The sequence below is a fragment of the Solanum dulcamara genome, chromosome 3 (assembly GCF_947179165.1).
Source record: "Solanum dulcamara chromosome 3, daSolDulc1.2, whole genome shotgun sequence".
Taxonomy (NCBI): Eukaryota; Viridiplantae; Streptophyta; class Magnoliopsida; order Solanales; family Solanaceae; genus Solanum; species Solanum dulcamara.
This window is the reverse complement of record NC_077239.1, coordinates 28,043,746-28,066,666: the sequence shown is the minus strand read 5'-3', so window position 1 is coordinate 28,066,666 and position 22,921 is coordinate 28,043,746. Positions and strand designations below refer to the sequence as shown.

Sequence of the window (22,921 nt, the reverse complement as noted above, 5' to 3'; positions counted from 1 at the left end):
ATCTATAGAAGTTAATGCTCCTTTCTTTCCGGTCTGTCCTACCCTGACTTTCTCGCTCTCATTATTCATATTGTTATATTATTTTCGATATGCCTGGTTCTATCTGACCGTTGTCTTTTTATTTTGTTATATTCCTTTCTTTCTCCTCTCTTTTAAGTCGAGGGTCTTTAGGAAAAAGCCGCCCTACCTTTCAAGGTGGAAGTTAGGTCTGCGTATACTCTATCCTCTCTAGACCTCACATTGTGGGATTATACTGGGCTTCTTGTTGTTGTTGTTGTTGTTGATGGAGAATAGGAACCTTAGATGAGTTTTGAGAGAATTTCTAGATAATTGAATGTTAAGATTGATGATTTTGAGAGAAAAACTACTTAGTTAAATGATATGCTTAGTTAAAACACTCAAAAATAACTTAGAATAGGGTTAGAAAGCTTTGAAAAGGACCAAAATAACCATGAGATACATGCAGGAAGTTTCTAAAAAAAATTCCTGCAAGCTTTGATGGAAGGCTACACAGCCCGTGAAGATCTTCACGGTCCGTGCAAGGAGTCGTGAACATGTGACTGCCTGAATAGGCTTCAATAAAATGGGCATAAATGTAATGACCTGTTAGGTCATTTTGAGAACGAGTCATCTTTCCTTCATAAAAGACTTTTTTCGTATATTTAAATTGGAAATTTTAGACTATTCGATAACTTCATTTAATTAATTGATGGGTGATTTTAAATAATTAATTTAATTAATGGGCTAAAGTGTTAATTTATCTAATACTTATACGACTTTTCTTATATTTAATAAAATAGGTTAGTAGGGTTTGTTATTTTAGTACATAATTACTAAGAAAAAGAAGGAAATAAAATAATATATATATATATATATATATATATATATATATATATATATATATATATATATATATATATATATATATATATATATAATCTAATGGCATAATTCCATCAGATGTAAACGAGTATAAAGCATCGGCGATAGAAAACTGGAAAACAAAAAAATATACGGAGGAAGAAAGAAAAGAAAGGGGAAAAGAAAAATAAAGGAGAAGAAAAAAATATGAATTTTCATTCCAAAGCGTCAAGGTAATTATTCTCATCCTTTCCATTAAATTTTCATGTGATTATGAATATATTTTTAGGGTATATTGGTGGAGAAATAACGCTGAAATAAAAAAATATGACCCTGGGTTCTTCACATAAAATCTTGATTTGGAGGTCGAATAACGATCCGTTTTAGCTAAAATTTGACATGTGAGCTTATTTTATCATGAGTGAACATAATCTAAAAGAAAACTTCAGATTTGACTTCAATGACTCAGAATGACTTTTTGACCCAATTTTTAATCTGAAAATAAATATAGCAATATGGGTGTCATTGGATTCGTATTCTTATGATGATTATGTATTTGAACAAATTTTGATCATTAGGAAGCATTACGAAAGGCTCAAGTTTAAAGTGATTATTCAATTTAATTGAAGTTTAACCCTAGTTTTGAAATTCAAAAAATATGGGAGTTGACATGTTAAGTGGCATCAAGATTAGGAACGTGATTATAGATTTGTGTGAGTTTTTGGGTCTAGGCTAGACATATGGTAATAAGGGTGTTGTTAGTTTCAAAAATCTTATTATGATTATTTATTTGACTAGATTACGTTGATTTGGAGGCCCAACGAAAAGAGAAGGCTTAAGTCCTGGAGTGACTGCTTGATTAATTAAGGCAAGTAAATTGCTAAACCTCAATTTAAGCTTGTAGATGCTTGTATTTCCGTGTTATGTGCACTGGGGAGTAATGAGAATTGGACTGAGTTATTAAATGTATGATTGGCCTTAAAAATAGAGATAAGGGGTATAAAATGGTGATCTAATGACATGTATTGGTGGGATTGATATATTTCGATTATGGATTTATTTTGGACATGTGAAATGACTATGTTGATGTGAGATAGGAAAAATTATTATTGTTGTTATGTTATTCTCATGAATTATATGAATATGAATTGATTGCATTTGTTCTGACATATTGTGTTGAGACTGAAAATAATATGAAACAAAAGGGGCCGGGCCACACACTTCGTGGAAGGTATTATGAAACAAAAGGGTCGAGCCACATGCTCCGTGACAAATATTATAAAATAAAGGGGTCTGACCACATGCTCTGTGGGAAGATATATATATATATATATATTGAGGGGATGGGCCACATGCTCCGTGGTAGGTTACATGGATAGAAATGTCCTCTATTGGTTTCCGACTGTATTTCAGCGGATGTGTACCGATAAAATAGACATGCATCATCTTATTGTATAACATCGCATTTTTTGATATTTTTGAAATGCATGTTTACCACCTATTGATTTGTATATGCTGAACTTGATTTGATATGATTCATTGATAAGACTATTGATGAGTATTCGTGGACTATAATACTGTTGTTGTTGTACAATTGTAGAATTGGGCTGGTTTTATGCAGGTTGTAGTTAAGGAGGTTCGGTCGGGAGGATAGGAGTACTTGTGTCTATTGAGCTTTGCTTAGTTTAAGTTGTCCACTTGCTGAGTACCATGTTGTTTGGTACTCACCCCTTGCTTCTACACTTGTGTAGGTTGTGAGCCCGAACCTGCTTGATTTCTTACTACTTTCCACTACATCCGATGCTATTATTCCGAGTGTTGAGGTAGCTATTACATCCATATAGTGGATACCTCTTACTCTTTTATTATGTTTTAGTCCTATTCTAGAGACAAAGACATTGTGACTATATTTTTTTTAGTATTTCGGTAATGTATTAGTGGCATGTACACGTGATAACTAATCTTGGGGATTTTGAGGTTGTTTAAGGTGTTTTTGGTTAAGTTAAATTTTGATTTATGTCTTTTTGTTCCGCATCTATTTTCCATTAGGTATTAGGCTGACTTATCTTGGTGGGTAGAGATGAGTGCCATCACACCTATATTTGGTTCGTGAGAAAATGGTATCAGAGCTCCAAGTTAATAGGTCTCACGTGTATACAAGCCGAGTCTAAGTAGAGTCTTGAGGATTGGTACAAAGATATCTGTACTTATCTTTAATAGGCTATGAGGACTTCTAGGAAAGTTTCCCTTTATTCTTTCACTTTGTATCGTGCCTGTTGTGTTGGTACAGAATTTTTGTGTGTCCCTTCTAACAGATGGCTAGGATCAGAACTACAACTAGAGGTAGAGAAAGGGAGGAACTCCCTAGGGTTGGTGTTGGGAACCCAACTAGGGGTACAAATAGAGGCTGAGCTAGAGTCCGTAGTCGGGGTGTGGCGGAAGGTAGAGGTCATACCCGAGGTGCGGCGCTAGCTAGAGTTTGTGCTAGAGAGGCTTCTTTTGATCCACAAATTAGTGCTAGAGAGGTACAGGTCCCTCTAGAGCTTGCTACTGCACCATTGCTTTAGGACACTTTGATTCGAGTATTGGATGCGCTCGAAGGATTTCATCAGAGTGTGAGGTCGAATGGTACACCTGAGAGTTCTCAAACTAGACCAGGAGCTTAGAGCCCAGGGCAGAATCAGATTCCAATTGTGCAGGATCCGATAGGCCAGCCACCTGCGGGCCTTAGAGCTGATGAGGATGGAGTACAGGTAGGGGGAACTCAGGGTAATCCTGTAGTCATGTTGACTGACGATGAGCAAGGCCGATATGAGAGGTTCCAAAAAATGGACCCCCCACAGTTTTAGAGTGGGAAGACTAAGGATGCACATGAGTTCCTGACCATGTGCCGAGAGTTATTATAGGCAGTAGGGTTAGCTGAGACTCACAGAGTTTATTATACTACACTTCAATTACATGGACTAGCTAGAGAGTGGTGGAGAGTGTATACAAGTTCTAGGCCAGTTGGGTTACCCCAGATGACTTAGGATGAGTTTGTTAGTGCCTTTTATAACTGTTTTATCTCCTAGAGTATGAAGGAAGATAGTTGATTATGTTACGAGAATTTAAGGCAAAAGGGTCTTACAGTTGCTGAGTATGCGACTCATTTCTATCAGTTATCCAGACATGCCATCACTGTCCTTCCTGATGAGATAGAGCGGATTCACAGATTTGTGCGAAGACTGAACTATACCATTCGTACAGCAGGTTTTTGACCCGCCCGTGAGGGCGCTTCCTTCCAGTCCATTATGGGTGTTTCCAAGGAGGCAGAGTTGATGAAGAAAGAGGAGTCCGGGGACCCCAAGAGGGCTCGTGCTTCTAGTCAGCTTTCGGATACCTCATCTAGAGGTAGAGGGTCCTATAGAAGAGGTGGTTTCTTCTAGTGTAGAGGAACAATTCATGCATCTATGCTGGTTTCTGAAGATGGTTAGACACCTCATAGGTCCTACAGTACAGGTCAGAGTTACCACGGTTCATAGTAAAGGCCGGTGAGCCAGGGTGGTTATACAAGTTCATCAGGTTCATCGTAGAGGTTTCCACATGGGAGAGAATGTTATACTTATAGTGATCCGGATCATTTTTCATGGCAGTGTATATCTTAGGGTTGAGGAGGAACCCAGCCTAGTTCTTCATTTGCAGTTAGAGGACCAGCACCGCCAGTCAGAGGTCGAGGTAGAGCCTAGACTAGTAGAGGTAGTCGCACTCTTGGTAGGGGTGCTGGTGGTGTTATAGTCCCTCAGAGAGGAGGTAAAAGTGTTGTGCAGGTCAGAGGTGGTAGGGGAGCTCAGTGTTATGATTTTCTAGGGAGACTCGAGGCTGAGTCTTCCGATGCAGTTATCACAGATATTGTCCTAGTCCGCCATCGACCAGCATCTGTATTATTTGATCTAGGGTCTACATTTTCCTATGTGTCTGCCTATTTTGCATCTGACTTTGATTTGATATGTGATTGTATGCCCATGCCTGTTCATGTTTCTACACCCATGGGTGAACTCTTAGTGGTGGATCGAGATTATCGATCCTGTCTTGTATCTTTGTCCGGGTATGATACTAGGGTAGATATGATTATTCTGGGGATGGTAGATTTTGATGTGATATTGGGCATGAATTGGCTTTCTCCCCATTGTTCTATTCTTGAATGTTATGCTAAAACTGTTACCTTAGCGATACCTAGTGCCCCGAGGATTGAGTGGAAGGGTACTAGTGCCTCCTATACCAATAAGGTTATCTCATATATTCGTTCTCTAAGGTTGATTGATAAAGGGTGTATGTCTTATTTGGCCTTTATTCGGGATACCAGTATTGAGTCACCTCCTATAGAGATGGTTCCAGTGGTTAAAGAGTTTTCTGATGTATTTCCTACTGATCTTCCTGGTGTTCCTCCAGATAGGGACATTGATTTTTCTATTGACTTAGAGCCTGGCACTAAACCCATTTCTATTCCTCTATATTGCATGGCTCCAGTTGAGTTGAAGGAGTTGAAGGATCAGTTGCAAGACTTGCTGAGTAAGAGGTTTATTTGCCCTAGTGTGTCGCCTTGGGGGTGTACCAGTTCTGTTTGTAAAGAAGAAAGATGGGACTATGAGGATTTGTATCAATTACAGGCAGTTGAACAAGATAACTATTAAAAAATAAGTATCCTCTTCCCCTTATTGATGATTTATTTGATCAGTTACAGGGAGCAACATTATTTTCCAAAATAGACTTGAGGTCCGGTTATCACCAGTTGAAGATTAGGACATCAGATATCCCTAAGACAAATTTTCGGACTCGTTATGGTCACGATGAGTTCTTGGTGATGTCATTTGGGTTGACCAACGCCCCCGCAATATTCATGGAGTTAAGGAACGGAGTGTTTCACCCGTACTTAGATTCTTTTGTGATAGTATTCATTGATGACATCTTGGTGTATTCCAAGACTGAGGCAGATCATGTCCGCCATTTGAGGTTGATAGTTCAAAAGTTGAGGGTAGAAAATTTGTATGCAAAGTTCTCCAAGTGTGAATTTTGGCTTGATTTTGTGACATTCTTAGGACACGTGGTGTCCAAAGAGGGGATTAGAGTGGATCCAGGTAAGATTGAGGCAGTTAGAGGTTGGACAAGGCCTACTTCTCCTATTGATATTCGTAGTTTTGTGGGGTTCGACGGGTATTATAGATGGTTCATGCAGGGCTTCTCCACTATTGCAGCTCCATTGACTAGACTGACTCAGAAGGCCATGGATTTTTATTGGTCCGACGAGTGTGAAGCAAGCTTCCAAAAACTCAAGACTTTATTGACTTCGGCTCTTGTTTTGACGCTACTCGAGGAAGGTGTGGGATTTACTATATACTATGACGCTTCCGGTGTTGGTTTAGGCAGTGTGTTGATGTAGAAGAAGAAAGTGATTGCCGATGCCTCGAGACAGTTGAAGGCCCATGAGAAAAACTATCCTAATCATGATTTGGAGTTAGCGGCTATGGTTTTCGTGCTTAAGTTATGGCGTCATTACCTATACGGTGTGCATTGTGAGGTAGTTACTGATCATAGGAGTATTCTGTATATATTCAGTCAGAGGGATCTAAACTTAAGGCAACGTAGATGGCTTGAGTTGCTGAAGGACTATGACATGACTATCTTGTATCACCCAGGAAAAGCCAATGTGGTGGCGGATGCCTTGAGTAGGAAGTCCTCTAGTATGGGGAGTCTTGCGGTGATTCTAGTTGAGGAGCGACCATTGCTAGAGATTTTTAGAGGCTGGCTAATAGCCTTGTTCATTTGTAGATTTTAGAGGATGGTGGTGTTCTTGCCTTTGTGGAGGCACGTTCTTCCTTGGTTGAGCAGATTCGGGAGAGACAGTTTGAGGATGAGAAGTTATATATCATTCGAGACAAGGTATTAAGAGGTGAAGCTAAAGAGGCGGTACTTGATTCAGAAGACGTACTGAGGATTGAAGGCAGAATTTGTGTGCCTAAGGTGGGTGACCTGACTAGACTTATTTTGGAAGAGGCTCATTGTTCAAGGTATTCCATCCATCCGGGAGAGGCCAAGATGTATCATGATCTGTGCCAGCACTATTGGTGGTGTGTGATGAAGAAGGACATCACAGAGTTCATGTACAAGTGTTTGACTTGCCAGTAGGTAAAGTGTGAGCACCAGCGGCCTGGGGGTGTGAGTTAGAGGATGCCTATTCCCACTTGGAAGTGGGAAATGGTCACCATGGACTTCGTTGTGGGTTTACCTACTATCGTGGGTGGCTACGACTCTATATGGGTGGTGGTTGACAAACTGACCAAGTCCACCCATTTTATTCCAGTTAAGGTGAGGTACACAACGGATAAACTAGCCTAATTGTATATTATTCAGATCATTCGGCTTCATGGTATCCCAGTGTCTATCATTTCGGATCGGGGTTCAGTATTTACTCCACACTTTTGGCAGGCATTACAATATGGTTTGGGCACTAGACTTGATATGAGTATAACTTTTCACCCAGAGACCGATGGTCAGTCCTAACGGACGATTCAGGTGTTGGAGGACATGCTCCAAGCTTGTGTTATTGATTTTGGTGCTATATGGGATCAATGCTTGCCCCTAGTGGAGTTTTTCAACAACAACCGTTATCACTTTAGTATCCAGATGGCTCCATTTGAGGCTTTGTATGGTAGGCGGTGTCGATACCTTATTGGATGGTTTGACTTAGCTGAAATGGACTCCTTAGACATAGACTTGCTTAGAGATGCTATGGAGCAGGTTCGTAGGATTCAGGGTATATTCTTGAAAGCCCGGAGTAGGCAGAAGAGTTATGCAGACCATAGACTTCGACCATTGGAGTTCATGTTGGGTGATCACGTTTGGCTTCGAGTGTCGCCCATGAAGGCCGTGATGTATTTCGAGAAGATGGGCAAGCTCAGCCCTCAATTCATTGGGCCATTTGAAATTTTAGCACACGTTGGAGAGGTGACTTATAAATTAGCCCTACCACCTAGCTTATCGGTTGTGCATAACGTGTTTCATGTTTCCATGCTTCCAAAGTATGTTCCAGATGAGTCCTATGTGTTATTACTCGATTTAGTGGAATTGGGTCCAGACCTGACATTTGAGGAGGAGCCTATAGCTATTCTAGAAAGGCAAGTTCGTAAGCTTAGAACCAAGGAGATAGATTCAGTGAAGGTACAATGGAAACACCATTCAGTCGGAGAGGCAACTTGGAAAACAGAGGCTGATATGCGCGCTAGATATCCCCAACTTTTTGAGGCTTCAGGTATATTTCCTTTACTTTATGTTCGAGGACGAACATATTTTTTAGTGGTGGATAATGTAATGACCCGTTAGGTCATTTTGAGAACGGGTCCTCTTATCTTCGTAAAAGACTCGTTTCGTACATTTAAACTGGAATTTTTGGACTATTCGATAACTTCATTTAATTAATTGATTGGTGATTTTAAATAATTAATTTAATTGATGGGATAAAGTGTTAATTTATCTAATACTTATACCACTTTTCTTATATTTAATAAAATAGGTTAGTAGGGTTTGTTATTTTAGTACATAATTAATAAGAAAAAGAAGGAAATAAAAAATAATGAAAAAAAGAAAAAGAAAATAAAATAATAATAATAATTATTATCAATATATATATATATATATAATCTGATGGCATAATGCCATCAGATGTAAACAAGTATAACGCAGCGGCGGCAGAAAACTGGAAAATAAAAATCTACGAGGAAGAAAGAAAAGAAAGGGGAAAAGAAAAATAAAGGAGAAGAGAAAATAGGGATTTTCATTCTAAAACATCAAGGTAATTATTCTCATCCTTTACATTAAATTTTCATGTCATTATGAACATATTTTTAAGGTATATTGGTGGAGAAATAACGCTGAAATAAGAAAATATGACCATATTGTTCTTCACATAAAATCTTGATTTGGAGGTCGAATAACGATCTATTTTAGCTGAAATTTGACATATGAACTTATTTTATCATGAGTGAACATAATCGAAAAGAAAATTTCAAATTTGACTTCAATGACTCAGGATGACTTTTTGACCCAATTTTTAATCCGAAAATAAATATAGCAATATGGGTGTCATTAGATTCGTATTCTTATGAAGATTATCTATTTGATCAAAATTTAATAGTTAGAAAGCGTTACGAAAGGCTCAAGTTTAAAGTGATTATTCAGTTTAATTGAGGTTTAATCCTAGTTTTGAAATTCAAAAAATATGGGAGTTGACATGTTAAGTGGCATCAAGATTAGGAACGTGATTATAGATTTGTATGAGTTTTTGGGTATAGGTTAGACATATGGTAATAAGGGTATTGTTAGTTTTGAAAATCTTATTATGATTATTTATTTGACTAGATTACATTGATTTGGAGGCCCAACAAAAAGGGAAGGCTCAAGTTCCAGAGTGACTGCTTGATTAATTAAGGCAAGTAAATTTCTAAACCTCAGTTTAAGCTTGTAGATGCTAGTATGTCTATGTTATGTGCACTACGGAGTAATGAGAATTGGACTGGTTTATTGACTGTATGATTGTCCTTAAAAAAATGGATATGAGGGGTATAAAATGATGATCTAATGACATGTATTGGTGAGATTGATATGTTGTAATTATGGGTTTATTTTAGACATGTAAAAGGACTATATTTATGTGAGATAGAAAAAATTATTATTGTTGTCATGATATTCTCGTGAATTATATGAACATGAATTGATTGCATTGGTTCTGACATATTGTGTTGAGACTGAACATGATATAAAACAAAAAGGGTCGGGCCATACGCTTCGTGGCAGGTATTATAACATGGCAGGTATTATGAAATAAAGGGGTCGGGCCACACACTCCGTCGTAAGATATATATATATATATATATATATATATATATATTGAGGGGATGAGCCACACGCTCCGTGGCAGTTATATGGATAGAAATGTCCCCCATGGGTTCTGTACTATAATTCAGCGGATGTGTACCGATAGGATAGACATGCATCATCTCATTGCATTGCATCACATATTTTTTGATATTTGTGAAATTCGTGTTTATCACTTATTGATCTATATATGCTGAACTTGATTTGATATGATTCATTGATAAGACTATTGATGAGTATTCGTGGACTATAATATTGTTGTTATTGTACAACTGTAGAATTGGACTGGTTTTATGCAGGTTGTAGTTAAGAAGGTTCGGTCGTAAGGACAGGAGTACTTCTATCTATTGAAGTTTGCTTAGTTTTAGTTGTCCACTTGCTGAGTACCGTGTTGTTTGGTACTCACCCTTTGCTTCTACACTTGTGTAGGTTGTGAGCCCGGCCCCACTTGATCTCCTACTGTTTTCTACTACACCCAAGGCTATCATTGCGAGTGTTGAGGTAGCTGTTACATCCATCTAGCGGACACTTCTTACTCTTTTATTATGTTTTAGTCTTACTCTAGAGACAAAGACATTGTGACTATATTTTCTTTTATACTTCAGTAATGTATTAGTGGCTTGTACACATGATAACTAATCTTGGGGGATTTTGAGGTTGTTTTAGGTATTTTCGGTTAAGTTAAATTTTGATTTATGTCTTTTTCTTCTACATCTACTTTATGTTGGGTATAAGGATGACTTGTCTCGGTGGATAGATATGAGTTTCATCACACCCATATTTAGGTCGTGACAATAATTTTTTACTTTAAACTCCAAATGAGGCAAAATTAGTAGATTTAGAAAGAGAATCAAAGACCTTTAATTTGATAAGTCATGGACCACCTAATTCTATATATTATAGGAGATATGATTGTTTGAATCTAACCCTTACATGAACTATTGGAAAAACCCTAATTGGTAGAAAGGTTTGAACCCAACTTAGTACTAGAGGTCTCTTATGATCCTAAACCACCTCCAATATACTTTCCACTCGTTGTAATGAACCTTAACACATAAGAACAAGTAGGACACCACCTGGTTCAAGCTTAAATACTTATGACAAAAGGTTTGGATTCTAAAAGGGAAAGTTGTGGGGTATTACAATATCTCCCCCTTATGATCATTCATGTTCGAATGATCACCAAGATAAGAAAATACAGAAGGAAGGAATGCAATGAAAGAAATCAAAAACTCAAGCTCAAGAATAACTTAATCAATTACTCAAACTAAAGAAGGTACTAACTCAGAGATAGGAATATGAACATTACCTTCAACTTTGACACTTATTGGAATGAATAGATACTGAATCTGAAATGAGATGAGGCTACAATCTCAAATATTTTCATTAAGATTCTCCATAACCTTCTAGAAAATAATTTCGGGCATGGTTAGCCAGAGAATTCTTACTATGAAGTATTAATAAGGTCTGAGTATCTGTGTCAACTTATCTGGGTTTATGAAGTATGAACAATTATGATTTGGACAAGAATTATACTCTATCTAGAGCTATTTGACATTGAACATGGGTACCTTGGGCACAAAATAAGAATAGGGCTACTATGCGTCATGCGATATGACTGATCACTTTTGAGCTTGACAACTTTTATCAACTCAAATTTTCTTTCAACATACAACTCTTGATTAGCCGTAACTCATAACTCCCACAAGGGAACATATGACTACTTCTGTTATGGTCTAAGTCTAACCACATACTCTCATAGAGTTCAATTCTAACTCAAAGTCACAAAGTGCTACTAATAAGATGACCATACTAATATGACCCACAGGATTCATGTTTTATACTTTTGTAGGGACTTTCATTTAGAGGATGCTACTTCTCTTACCGCTCTAATATACGTATAGAAACTCTTAACAAGAATTTGCCAATAATCTAGTGACATCATTCACATAAAGATAAACACAATATTCGAGCCTATCATTTTAATAACTTTATGGCTAATTTGTAGTCACTACTCAGAATTTTCATGTTTTCCTTAGCATCTCTACACCCGCAATTTCATTAATTTCTACTAAGAGGTACACAAAATATACTATTACTTATCTGTTGCACATAACAAAATATCATATCGCTTATCCTCTATATTTATAACCTTAAATAGAATAAGTACACCACAACTATTGCAATAAGGAAAACTCACTTTGTCCCATCTGCCATAACTCAATTACTATCATCAATATCTCTATCAAGACTAAAAAAAAAAGGATCACTGGAAAGGGCATAGAGCAAAAGATCATAAGCACAATTCATCCAAGATTTCTAATCTAAGAACATCCATGATGTAACATTACTTTGCGAGTCACTAAGGTTAAATCATGAATCCTTGATACTGAACATATAATGAAACCCTAGCTTTTCTCCTCTTGAAACCTCTCTCTAAGTCTTGAAAGAAATAATGACAGAAGAGGGTCAAATAGTGATGATAAGGGACATAAATTAGTCCCAAAATATCAAGACTTAGATTAGAAAAGGGTGGGAAAATACCCAAGTACTATTCATTAAAATATGGGCAGAGCTGTCTACTGATGCCCTTCACAAATTCACTCATCGTGAAGGGGAAGGAAATACTGGTTCTAAAGGTTGGGTTCTACAGGAAAATCTATAGTCTGTAGACCCTTGTACATGTCATAAAAGAGTGATCGTAGAACTACACTTAAGGATTGCTGAGGGTTGGGGTCAATGGACCAGTCTATGGGTCATGGACCCTTCCATGGGTCGTATAGGGGACCGGGAAAGGCATTAGGGGAGGAATTCCAAGGCAAAGGTTTTTAAGAACATCTATGAACCGTATAACCTTTTACGGTTCTTAGACATGTCCATAGACTTCACCCTCAAGGGAGGGAAACCAAGTCAGGTTTACACGGAGCCTTCTACTTCCCGTGAAACACTCTACAAATTATAGATAGCGCCCGTAGAAGTCACCTGGTTCCAATTTCCAATATTTTTCTTTGGACTCTTAGATATCGTCTAAGGTATAATATTATGGGGTGTTATAACCATTAAAATTTGAGGAATGCGCTTGAGTAGAAATGGACTGATATGTCACCAAACCTTCTTTTCTGATACATGACGATCTGATTGTCATCAGTTGACTTGGGTTCAACCCTCATCATCTCCCCCTTAGATCTGAAGTGAATACTCTTAAGTGTATAGACATATTCCATATTATCTAAATTGGTCTCTATTGTCTTTACTCTAATACTCGAATAAATATCAATCTCATGCCTACTAAGCTCTCTATTTGCAGGTAGTAAGCTTCCTTGTATGGCTTCTTTGTGAGATGCTTTTCCTAACTTCATCTTGCTTCTATAAAGGTCTTTCTAATTACCCGCGTTATCTTATAAATCCACATTATTCAACTCTTAATAGTCTGACTTCTCCTCCTTAGCCTACTAATACCGCTCTTCTAAGTTCATATCTACTTTATTGGAGTACCCTTGAACTATATCTAAGAGGCTCACCATAGTCTATACATAACCTCTTCGACTCAAATCTTAAAGGTATTATAGAATGCTTACATTCCTACTCTACATTGAAAACTCAAATATACTATCTAGGCATGCATAAAAAATCATAGACTTAGTTAAAACCTCATCTCATTATGCAAAGTTGGGTACACCTCCTAATGGTCATGCTTATTTAATGGCTCAACCACACTGCAAATGCTCCCATCTAACAGTCATAATACCACATTTGTACCACTCAACATTACTATAAGCTAACATCTTAATTCCTCACATACTCTATATCAAACCTACTAGATCAAATTTTAAAACTAGCACTATTACACACATAATGTTATCCCCTCTTTTTTCACAACACTTATCTCAAATTCAATTTTAGGGTCTAGTACTAACACGTATATCACACACTGCTCGTATACTATACTAACTTATAACTACTAGGTGAAATTAACAAACACTCTCTCTCTCGCTCTAAAACCTCATGACAAGTAGTCAATCTCTACCTCACAGTCTGGCTAATTATAATCTATCATCTCCCTTTCTTTGACAAAATTATTTCTATCCACCCACATATTATACCTCCTTACCTAGCCAGGCTTATCACTCTATAAATATCTTGGGGCTCTCCCTTCAAAATCATAAGCCTAGCTTAGATCTATCACTTCATGGCAGCTATGTTCTTCAGTTCAATACCTATATTTTGTCTTTACTAACACAATGACATTTCAACATAAACTCCCTCTTTGGTTCAGGTGTAGACTAACTCATCCTACTAACTACACTTCTTCTATCTTCAATCATGAAGCTAGATGGTACATACTACGTAGTGAAAACAAAAGTGGCTTGATTTATAACTCAATTACTTACCTTATAGGTACATAACTCTAGTTACATGCCTCAATCCACCACCACTCTCCATCACTATTTAGTTTCTATTCCTCTAACTCCATTTTTCTAGATATAGGATCATTCTACTAATTATAACTTACCATTCCTCAAATTACAATCTCTCGGGTGGTAACTAAGCATTTAAAGAGATAACCTCTCTCTCAAAGATAAACTCTGAAACAATATTTAGAGAAGAGAGTGTGGGAATACACATTTCTCTTTCTGAATACATGATTCATATGAATAAAAGTGCATTATTTCGAATTAATAAGTTTACGCACACTAATGGGCTCCTTCGAAGCCCTTGTATTATTTCTTTAACGTCTTAATACTTTCTCTGAAAGTAACTCATTAGTAAGGATTTGATCTTCTTGTTTCAACTACCTTGAGTATGAGGTGTAGTCGAATGGATTTGAGAAACACACGAATTTGAATAAGTTTCTAATGGGACAACTTTGTTGCACAATCTAGAATTTCAAAGAAGGAAAACGTTTCTTAAATATCTGTAGTCCCTCATTTATAGAAGAGGGGCCCTCATAACCATAAACAAGATCCTATTGACACGACTTCATGGAAATCCTAGGATACTTGAACTTTGTGTTTTGATATCAAGTTTGTCACACCTTGAGCCTACACCCAAGACATGACACGCACTCAGACACCATTGTTGGTCACAAGAGAATCCTTATCCTGGTTGACTACTAAACTGAAGACTAAACATATATGCATAAGTTTTAAAAAATGAACCTTTTAAAACACTTTAAAGAAACTCCAAAACATCTCAATCTCAATTTATGCAATTTGAAAATAGTTCTTAATATAAATAGTAATAGTGTTTAAATCTATAGAATAAATAAACTGAATTGACTCACTAAATATGACTATATATGAAGCCTCTACTAACTCAAAATAGGTGTCAAGAAAAGATCCACGGCTAACTATCTATAAATTAAATAAAACAGACATGTAAAATAACTGAACTTGAACAACTAAATTGGATCCCTTCGAAAGCAAGTAGGCTTCACCAACTGCTGATGGAAAGAAATCTTACTGAAGTTTCTGCGATCAAACGTACATGAATCTGCATCATAAAATGATGCAGTACCAAATGACGTCAGTATATGGAATGTAAGTTATGTAAAATAATTGAAAGGAAACTTACTCAAATATACTTAACTCAACTCAAATAAACTCAAAGGACTCAACTCTGAAAAAAGATCAACTCTATAAAACATCTAATATGTATAAAAGAATGCTTTAAAATATATGAATAAGTAAATGCAACTCAATATATAAAAATATAATTCTTTTTTTTGAGGAGTTTCTCTAACCGAAAAACATCACTTATGAGCTACGTGATGATACAATGAACTGTTGTTGTTAACCATCCAATATATTGCTAGTGTAAGAGATGCAAATTTATCTCTGGATCCAACAAAAGTCCTCTTTGGGGCTATAAGGAGCCACCCCAATAAATGGTACGTTCCTATCCTATGCTAATTACATAGTTTATGGGTTCGTGTGGTTCTATACTCTTACTCAAATCGGTGCTCAATACTACAACTAAAAATATATTTACTACGTTCATATCTCAAGTGAGTGTATTTTCTCAATTCACTCATTTAGTCTCTTTTGCACGTAGCTATAAACTCAAATCTTCTCAACTCATCTCTTCTCTTTAAAAAGGTATAACCTCAATTCATTGAATGCATTTAAAAATATAATTTAATTTCTCAACTCTATCGTACAAGATGTTTTAAATGTATTATATTTAACTTCTCAACTCTATCTTAAAAGTTGTTTTAAATGTATTAATGTTCAACTCATTTATATTCAAAATAATCATTCTCACACTAATAATTAAGAGACATCTCAGAATCAACGCATGCTCAAACTCTTTCTCATTTAAGATGAAAATATATCATTCTTTAAGCTCAAACAATGCATAAAATATTTATCGCAAAATATCAATTAGGGTTCATATGAATGTAGACATGAACATTAATCTCAAGAACTCATCTTGTTACACCCCACACTCTAGAGCTTGGAATGTCTCTTAAGCTTCTTAGCAGTTACTATGTGAGCCGGATAGTCTACAACGTTATTAAACAACTCCAAGGAAGGGAGAATGTGATACCCCATAGTAAGAAAGCTTGAAAATAGGGCTATAAGGAGTCGGAAGAAGTTGGAGGCCAAGTAAGGAGTCGTAGGACTCGACTTACCTACAAAGCTACTAACTTAGAAGTCCTATACACTTAAGTTACTTGAGTACACATCGAGCTTAAGTATCAAGGAGTGCATAGGCTCTTGAAGTAAGATGAGATTACGAGCTCACGAAAGTGAAATAAGGAAATGATATGCCTACTCAAAGCAAGTAGGTGATGCACCTACTTGGACCAATAGGTGATGCACCTACTTAGGGTCAAGTTGGTGATGCAGCAGCTTGGGGTGGACCCCACTGCCACATGGCAACATGTGATTGGCCACATAGGTTGAGGTGGCACCCTAGGAGGCTGCCACATGTCACCTTCTAAAGAGGTATATATATATGTGTTAAGTGACTGTTAGTCACATTTTTCATCCAAATATCTAGCCAAAATTAAGAAAAAAAAAACGTGAAGAACAGAAGGAACAAGGCAACCATAATTTTGAGAAATTAAAGGTAAGTTCTTCAATATTTCTCCATGAATTAATTATCTACGGTGTTCCTCAACCATATAGAGATGTATATATGTGTCTTACGATGTCTATGGAATTAATTCTTCAGCTTTACACCTAGAAGAGGGTGAAATAACAAAGAGAGAAAACATTAAGAGCAAGTTAACAAACCCATTTTTGAATGGGACTATTGTTAGTAATATTAGTATAACTTCTTGTGTACAGCTTCGTTTCGAGTTATTCAATATGTTTTGGAAAGGTATTTCATATTTCTATAATGTTCATTTAGCTTTTAAAATCCATCTTTTCCTTTATCTGCTCGAAAAAGGGTGATGAAGTATAGAGGAGGTACTGCCCAGATTTTGGTTTTGGACATCTTACATGGACTGCTGTTGGTATTTTGGGCATATATCGTACTGACCCCCCTTTTCTCGAGAGGGCTGCGTTTTATGCCCGCAGGTACAGATACATGTTGTGGGAGTCCATCAGCTTGGGATTCCACTCAGCTCAGCTGGAAGAGGCTCCATTGTATCGGAGCCTAGTTTTTGGTACTAGCCGTTAATGTATAGTATTATTTTGTTATTCAGGGGTACGGCGGGGGCCCTCTACCATCATATGTCATCATTAATATTGTTAGAGGTCTGTATACATGTATACGTGGGTTGTGTATATCAGTTTGATTCAGCTGAAGAAGTGGCACAAACAGTCCACAACTTTCAGCACATTAAGGGGGTTTCTGAAGTTAATTTTCAGCATGTTTGGAAAGTCATTTGTCAAGGTATGGCTTCGTTATATTCTCCAACATTTTGGTAAGGGTTTTTACATGATATTAAGGTGTTAATAATGAAAAATCATGTCTTGGATCAGCACCAAATGGATAACAAGAAGTCCGCGCGATTTCAGCAAGTTTGAAAAGTTTCCGAGTTGCAATTTGGCAGTTTGGCCAATTTCGGGTGAGGTAAGGTTTCTCCATTCAATTTGGAATGATGGTATTTTTATGGAGTGTGTTATACTCCCTATAGGTTATGGAAATATGGAAATATCATAAGAACGCTTGACGTTCGAAACAAACTAAATTATAGTCGTTATAGTTGAATTATTATCGAAGTAAAGTGTTGTTCTTGTGACGTGCTGCTGCAGGGGTGTGGTGTGTTATTGCAGGGCCTAAATGTGTTTTAAAAGGGTTAGGGGTTATTTTGTTTGAATCCACATGACACCCTATTTTGATATCGTAATTTTGAGCAAGTCGTTTGGAGTTTATGTTGTATATTGTTGATGTGAATTGCTTAAACATATGCTGCAGGTTGTTGTTGTTGGTTGGCAATAACATTTTCATAAACCTATAGCCCTTTTTGTTTGTGTCGTAACATGAAAGGCATGCAAACCAATAAGGTTTCCATAACATAATAACATATACCATACATCATGTAGACCCAGCTGAATCAAAATGATATACACAACCCACGTATATATGTCTGAAGACCTCTAACAACATAAATGATGACATATGATGGGACAGGTCCCCCGCTGTACCCCTGAATAAGAATGGAGCCTCTTCCAGCTTAGTTTAGCGGAATCCCAAGCTGATGAACTCCCACAACTTGTATCTGTACCTGCGGGCATAAAACGTAGCCCCCCTAAGAAAAGGGGGGTCAGTACGACATATGTACTGAGTATGTAAAACATAACATAGCTTAACTAGAAATATATTTAAAGCAGAGAAGCAGGGAATCCAGTACATCATAAAGGAAGCCTCTGTACCTATACTCTGTAGTGTTTAGGGATATAATTGGAAATTTGGATAGGGCACGTTATAGGGGAGGTGCTGCCCAATTTTCGTTAATGCCTTAACTAATTAAAGAACTAGTTGAGGAGACGAACAAGGAAATAGGTTCCATGAATACTAAGGTGCAACCTAAGATGCTAGAAAGTTAAGAGTGGTTGATATTCGTATTACTTTCATGTTGAATAGGTTCAAGGGACGACGAGGTGAATGGGATAAAGAGTAACTCATAAGAGGTATGTAAAGCTTTCTCTTGGCATATTTTGGTATAAGTACGTACAACTATCTTTCTTTGCTTTTGGCAAGTCTTAGCCTTAAGTGAATTGTATATGGATGTGGGGATAATTCCATTCCCAGAACTCCAGGTAGGCCTCATAATCCCTAACTACGGTTAGGTGTTGACACCCCTACAAGAATTGAGCATTGCCTTTTAAGGCTTCTACGTGCTAAAGAGTAGTGTATGGGAAACTATCTTTCCTTTTTCTTGATATGTACTTGGTATGAAAATGAGATTATGATGCCATAGTTGTTCACCGAGCCCCAGGATGGGCCGGGTATGAGATATGTATATAATGACCAACTGAATGAAACTACAGACTATATAGAGTTTACTCTCTTTCTTTTCTAACATGTCTTAGTTGTAAGTTAAATATGATGTGAGCTCTTGAGTAACTCCATTCTTTACATCTCCTATTTACTTTTGATATACAGATGCACGTTTTGGGAGTCCATTATCTTAGGATTCCGCACAGCTTAGCTGCAAGAGGCTCCATTATATCGGAGCCTAGTTTTTGATACTGACCACTAATGTATAAAATTGTGTTGTCTATTCATGGGTATGATGGGGGCCCTATCCAGCCACATGTTGTCATTAATATTTTTAGAGGTCTGCAGACATGTATATGTGGGTTGTGTATATCAGTTTGATTCAGCTGGGTCTACATGATGTATGATATATGTTATTACGTTATGGCATCCTTGTTGGCTTGCATGCCCTTTCATGAGGTGATACAAATGAAAGATGCTACAGGTTTATAAAAATGTTATCGCCTAATAGGGCTCTGATGCAGAGCGTTGTGTTGTTTGTAGTCCGATTTGACTACACTTGATTTATATGCACTGCATGTCTATAGTTTGACTTGACCACAACTGATAGATATGTATACGGGGGTCCAGTAAGGACCCCAGTCCCGACCTATGGGGTTGGGTCATGATAGAAATAGTATCAGAGCAGTTCATCCTTAGATTGTCTGCAGACCGTATCTAGTAGAGTCTTGATTATCGATGTGTTGCATGCCACATCTATAAACAGGAGGCTACAGGACATTTAAGATGTTATTTTTCTTTTACATCTGAGATCGTGCTATACATCCGAGTCATAGAAAAATTACTTATACTAACCTTGGATCTTAACAGAAGAACAACACCAATAAAAGGAGGTAGTTACGAAGCACGCAGATAAGTAAAGTAATGGAACGAAAGATATCTGTTGAGAAAGGTATTGATTGAAATGTAAAGTTGGAAACTAAAGGGAAAAGTAGACGAGAAAATTCAACAGATGTAGTTTGAAGTTGGACATACGAGATAAGTCCAGTATTTTTATATTATTATTGACATTGAAAGCTCTATGCAGTTGTGATATGATATGAATATATATATGTGTTGGCCTTGTGAGGCCTTGTTGGTATTTTGTACGTGCAGGTTTGGGATAAGAAAGAAATATAGAGGAAACTCTGCCAAAATTTTCCCAGAACAAGAAAAAGGGAATAAAACATATCTTTATAATATATCTTGGAAATTGATACCGAGTACCCATATTATGCCAAATTAAAGCTGTAAGAGGTACTCTTCATGTCGTCAATAAAGGATATCCTCTTTACTTGGGGAAGTTTATTTTGAAGAAACAAAAGTCTATCTAAGCAGTATAGTTCAGACCGCAGTATCTCCAACAGTAATTGTGTTGTAGAAAAAAAAGAGAAGCTCAGGTTGAAGGGTAAGATGTCCAGTAATTGAGCTTCACTCTTTTGAAAATACCAAGCCCCAATTTCTAATTGTATTTTAGATAAGTGGTTCATAACTCGAGATAAACTCAGAAGGAGACCAGGTAGGTCAAGTATTAAAAGGGAAGTACTGTGATGTTTAAGAGTTTCTGGTTTCTTCCAACAATGGTTGGAAAATGGTTTACGATAACAATTTATAGTTCTCCATCGACTAACTAGGGAAAGAACTTCTAATAGAAGCACCTCAAAAAGATGTCACTAACTGAATATGAGTACGAACTAAAAAGGGGATATGTAAGTATGAATTGAACAGTGTGATACAATTATAAAGGGATAAAGTGAGACCGCTAATAAGGCGCCCTTGGTATATGCTAACTAAGTTAACAGCCTGCGTTGAGTACGCAGTAAGGGTATGGAGCTTTAGACATAAAGGAATAACGTGTGTACACAATGTCGCCCTAAAAACAGTGGAACCCTTAAAAGACAAAGACGGCAGACTTAGGGAATAAATAGTGCAACTTACGTTCATCCCAAGAAACAAAGGATATAGGTTGGGACAAAGCCACTACTTCAAGAAAACCTAGAATAGTTATCGTCAGAATAATAGTACTGCCTAATTGAAATTGGAACGACTACAAGTAATAATTAATTTTTGATGAAGATAACTAGAATATGGCCTCAAACGAGTAGTCCCATGGGTCCCATTACTCAAGTATAGAGTAATAGATGAGGTGTCACACTATGTATGAAAAGCTTCTCATCGTTTCATAATTTAGCCAAGATTTCATACGCTTATAACCAGGTTGTAAAATATATAGGAAGACGGGGACCTAATGTAGTACCAAGTAGATTGGAGAAAGAGATTGGACGAAATTGAGACTGGACATAGAGACATAGAGCAAGGTACAAGCAGATGAAAGTACAAGTACCCTCTAAAGGGGGGAAGTTAATAAGAAAATGGAAAAAGTAGGAGGAGCAATTGATATGGAAATATATTTGAGATGAACGTCTAAACTTTAATAAAATATCTTGCCGAACCAAGTTAGAAAGGTCAGTAAGCCACCAATAATTAGATGGAAGCTAGAATGCTACATAAGGCAGCGCTAAGAAGTTTGTAACGAGACCCTAAATAATATAACACTAGAAGGTGCCTGCTTATAAAAAGTAGAAAAGTGTAACCATGAAAAGATATCGAATAACTCAAGAGACATTATGAAGGATAATGACAGCATGCTAGACCAAAAGCCAAAATGTTGGCTATAGAATTAGTCACAAATGATGTTGCGATAGATAAATAACCAAAGAAACATGAATAGAAAGCCTTCTGTGGTAGAAAATTTGAAGAACATAGAGTGAATAGGGGAAAAGAAAGGAGTGCGACGAGTGAAACAATGCTAAGATATCTCTCAGGTTAAGTTGAAAACCTTTTCATATCCTTGTAAAGGTAAAGAATGACATGAAAATGTGTCAAGAAGATTACAAGTGGGGGTAAGAAAAATTGTGAAATCATCTAAATAAGATGGAAAGGACTAGCTGGTTACTATAGGATTGGCAAGCTTATATGTAAAATTCCTTTAAAACTATGCCAGCTAAAGATAGAACTCAAAGTGGCTCTAAAGGTCACTATATTAACAAACTTTAGCGCTACTCGGTAGCCAATTCTAATGAATAGGTGCGTACCAAAAGGGGTGAATACAATAGGAGGAGTTAAAACAAAATGACCAAAAAAAGGACATGGTTGTAGTGGAACTAAAGATCTACCCGTATATCGGTTGCAAGATAACCGAGGAAAGGGCAAGGCAACACATAAAGACTAATGACACGACGCTAAGATAAATCTTAGGCTAAGTTGAGTGCCCCACACATTATTGCAAGGATTACCATGAAATGCGACATGAGGACTTCCCAGAGAGGTCACCCATCCCAGTATAACTATCGCCCAACCATGCTTAACTTCTAAATTCAGGTGGAATTTAGTGCGATAGTGTGGGTGTGATCGTGCGAGATGGAAGAATCTGAACTAGCGGCAGAGGAACGACATGAGATTACGTTCCTGGAGTACTATAAATTATGTTGAGGGTATTGTAAAAAGGATTTAAGTAACAAAAGAAGGATTAGCTAATTGCCAACTGACGATGCACTCGAATGCCACAGTTCTTCAACATAGTACTAGTTAATGAGAGGCAAACCACAAAGAGGCTATATGGGCCAGTGGGCGAGGAAATTTCGACATCACTTGGTAGCCAACTCTGAAGGCGAAAAAGCAAAACCCAAAAGGTAAGGGTAGTAGTTGATGTAAT

General features: G+C 37.1%; 1 protein-coding gene across 1 annotated transcript; it reads left to right on the top strand.

Moving 5' to 3' along the window:
- The first annotated feature begins 7,590 nt into the window (after window positions 1–7,590).
- On the top strand, window positions 7,591–12,433 carry LOC129883520 (uncharacterized). The gene is made up of 3 exons (XM_055958162.1): window positions 7,591–7,842; window positions 7,918–8,146; window positions 12,342–12,433. Exons 1-3 carry the CDS (start codon window positions 7,591–7,593, stop codon window positions 12,431–12,433), a joined length of 573 nt encoding a protein of 190 aa, XP_055814137.1.
- The last annotated feature ends 10,488 nt before the right edge of the window (window positions 12,434–22,921 follow it).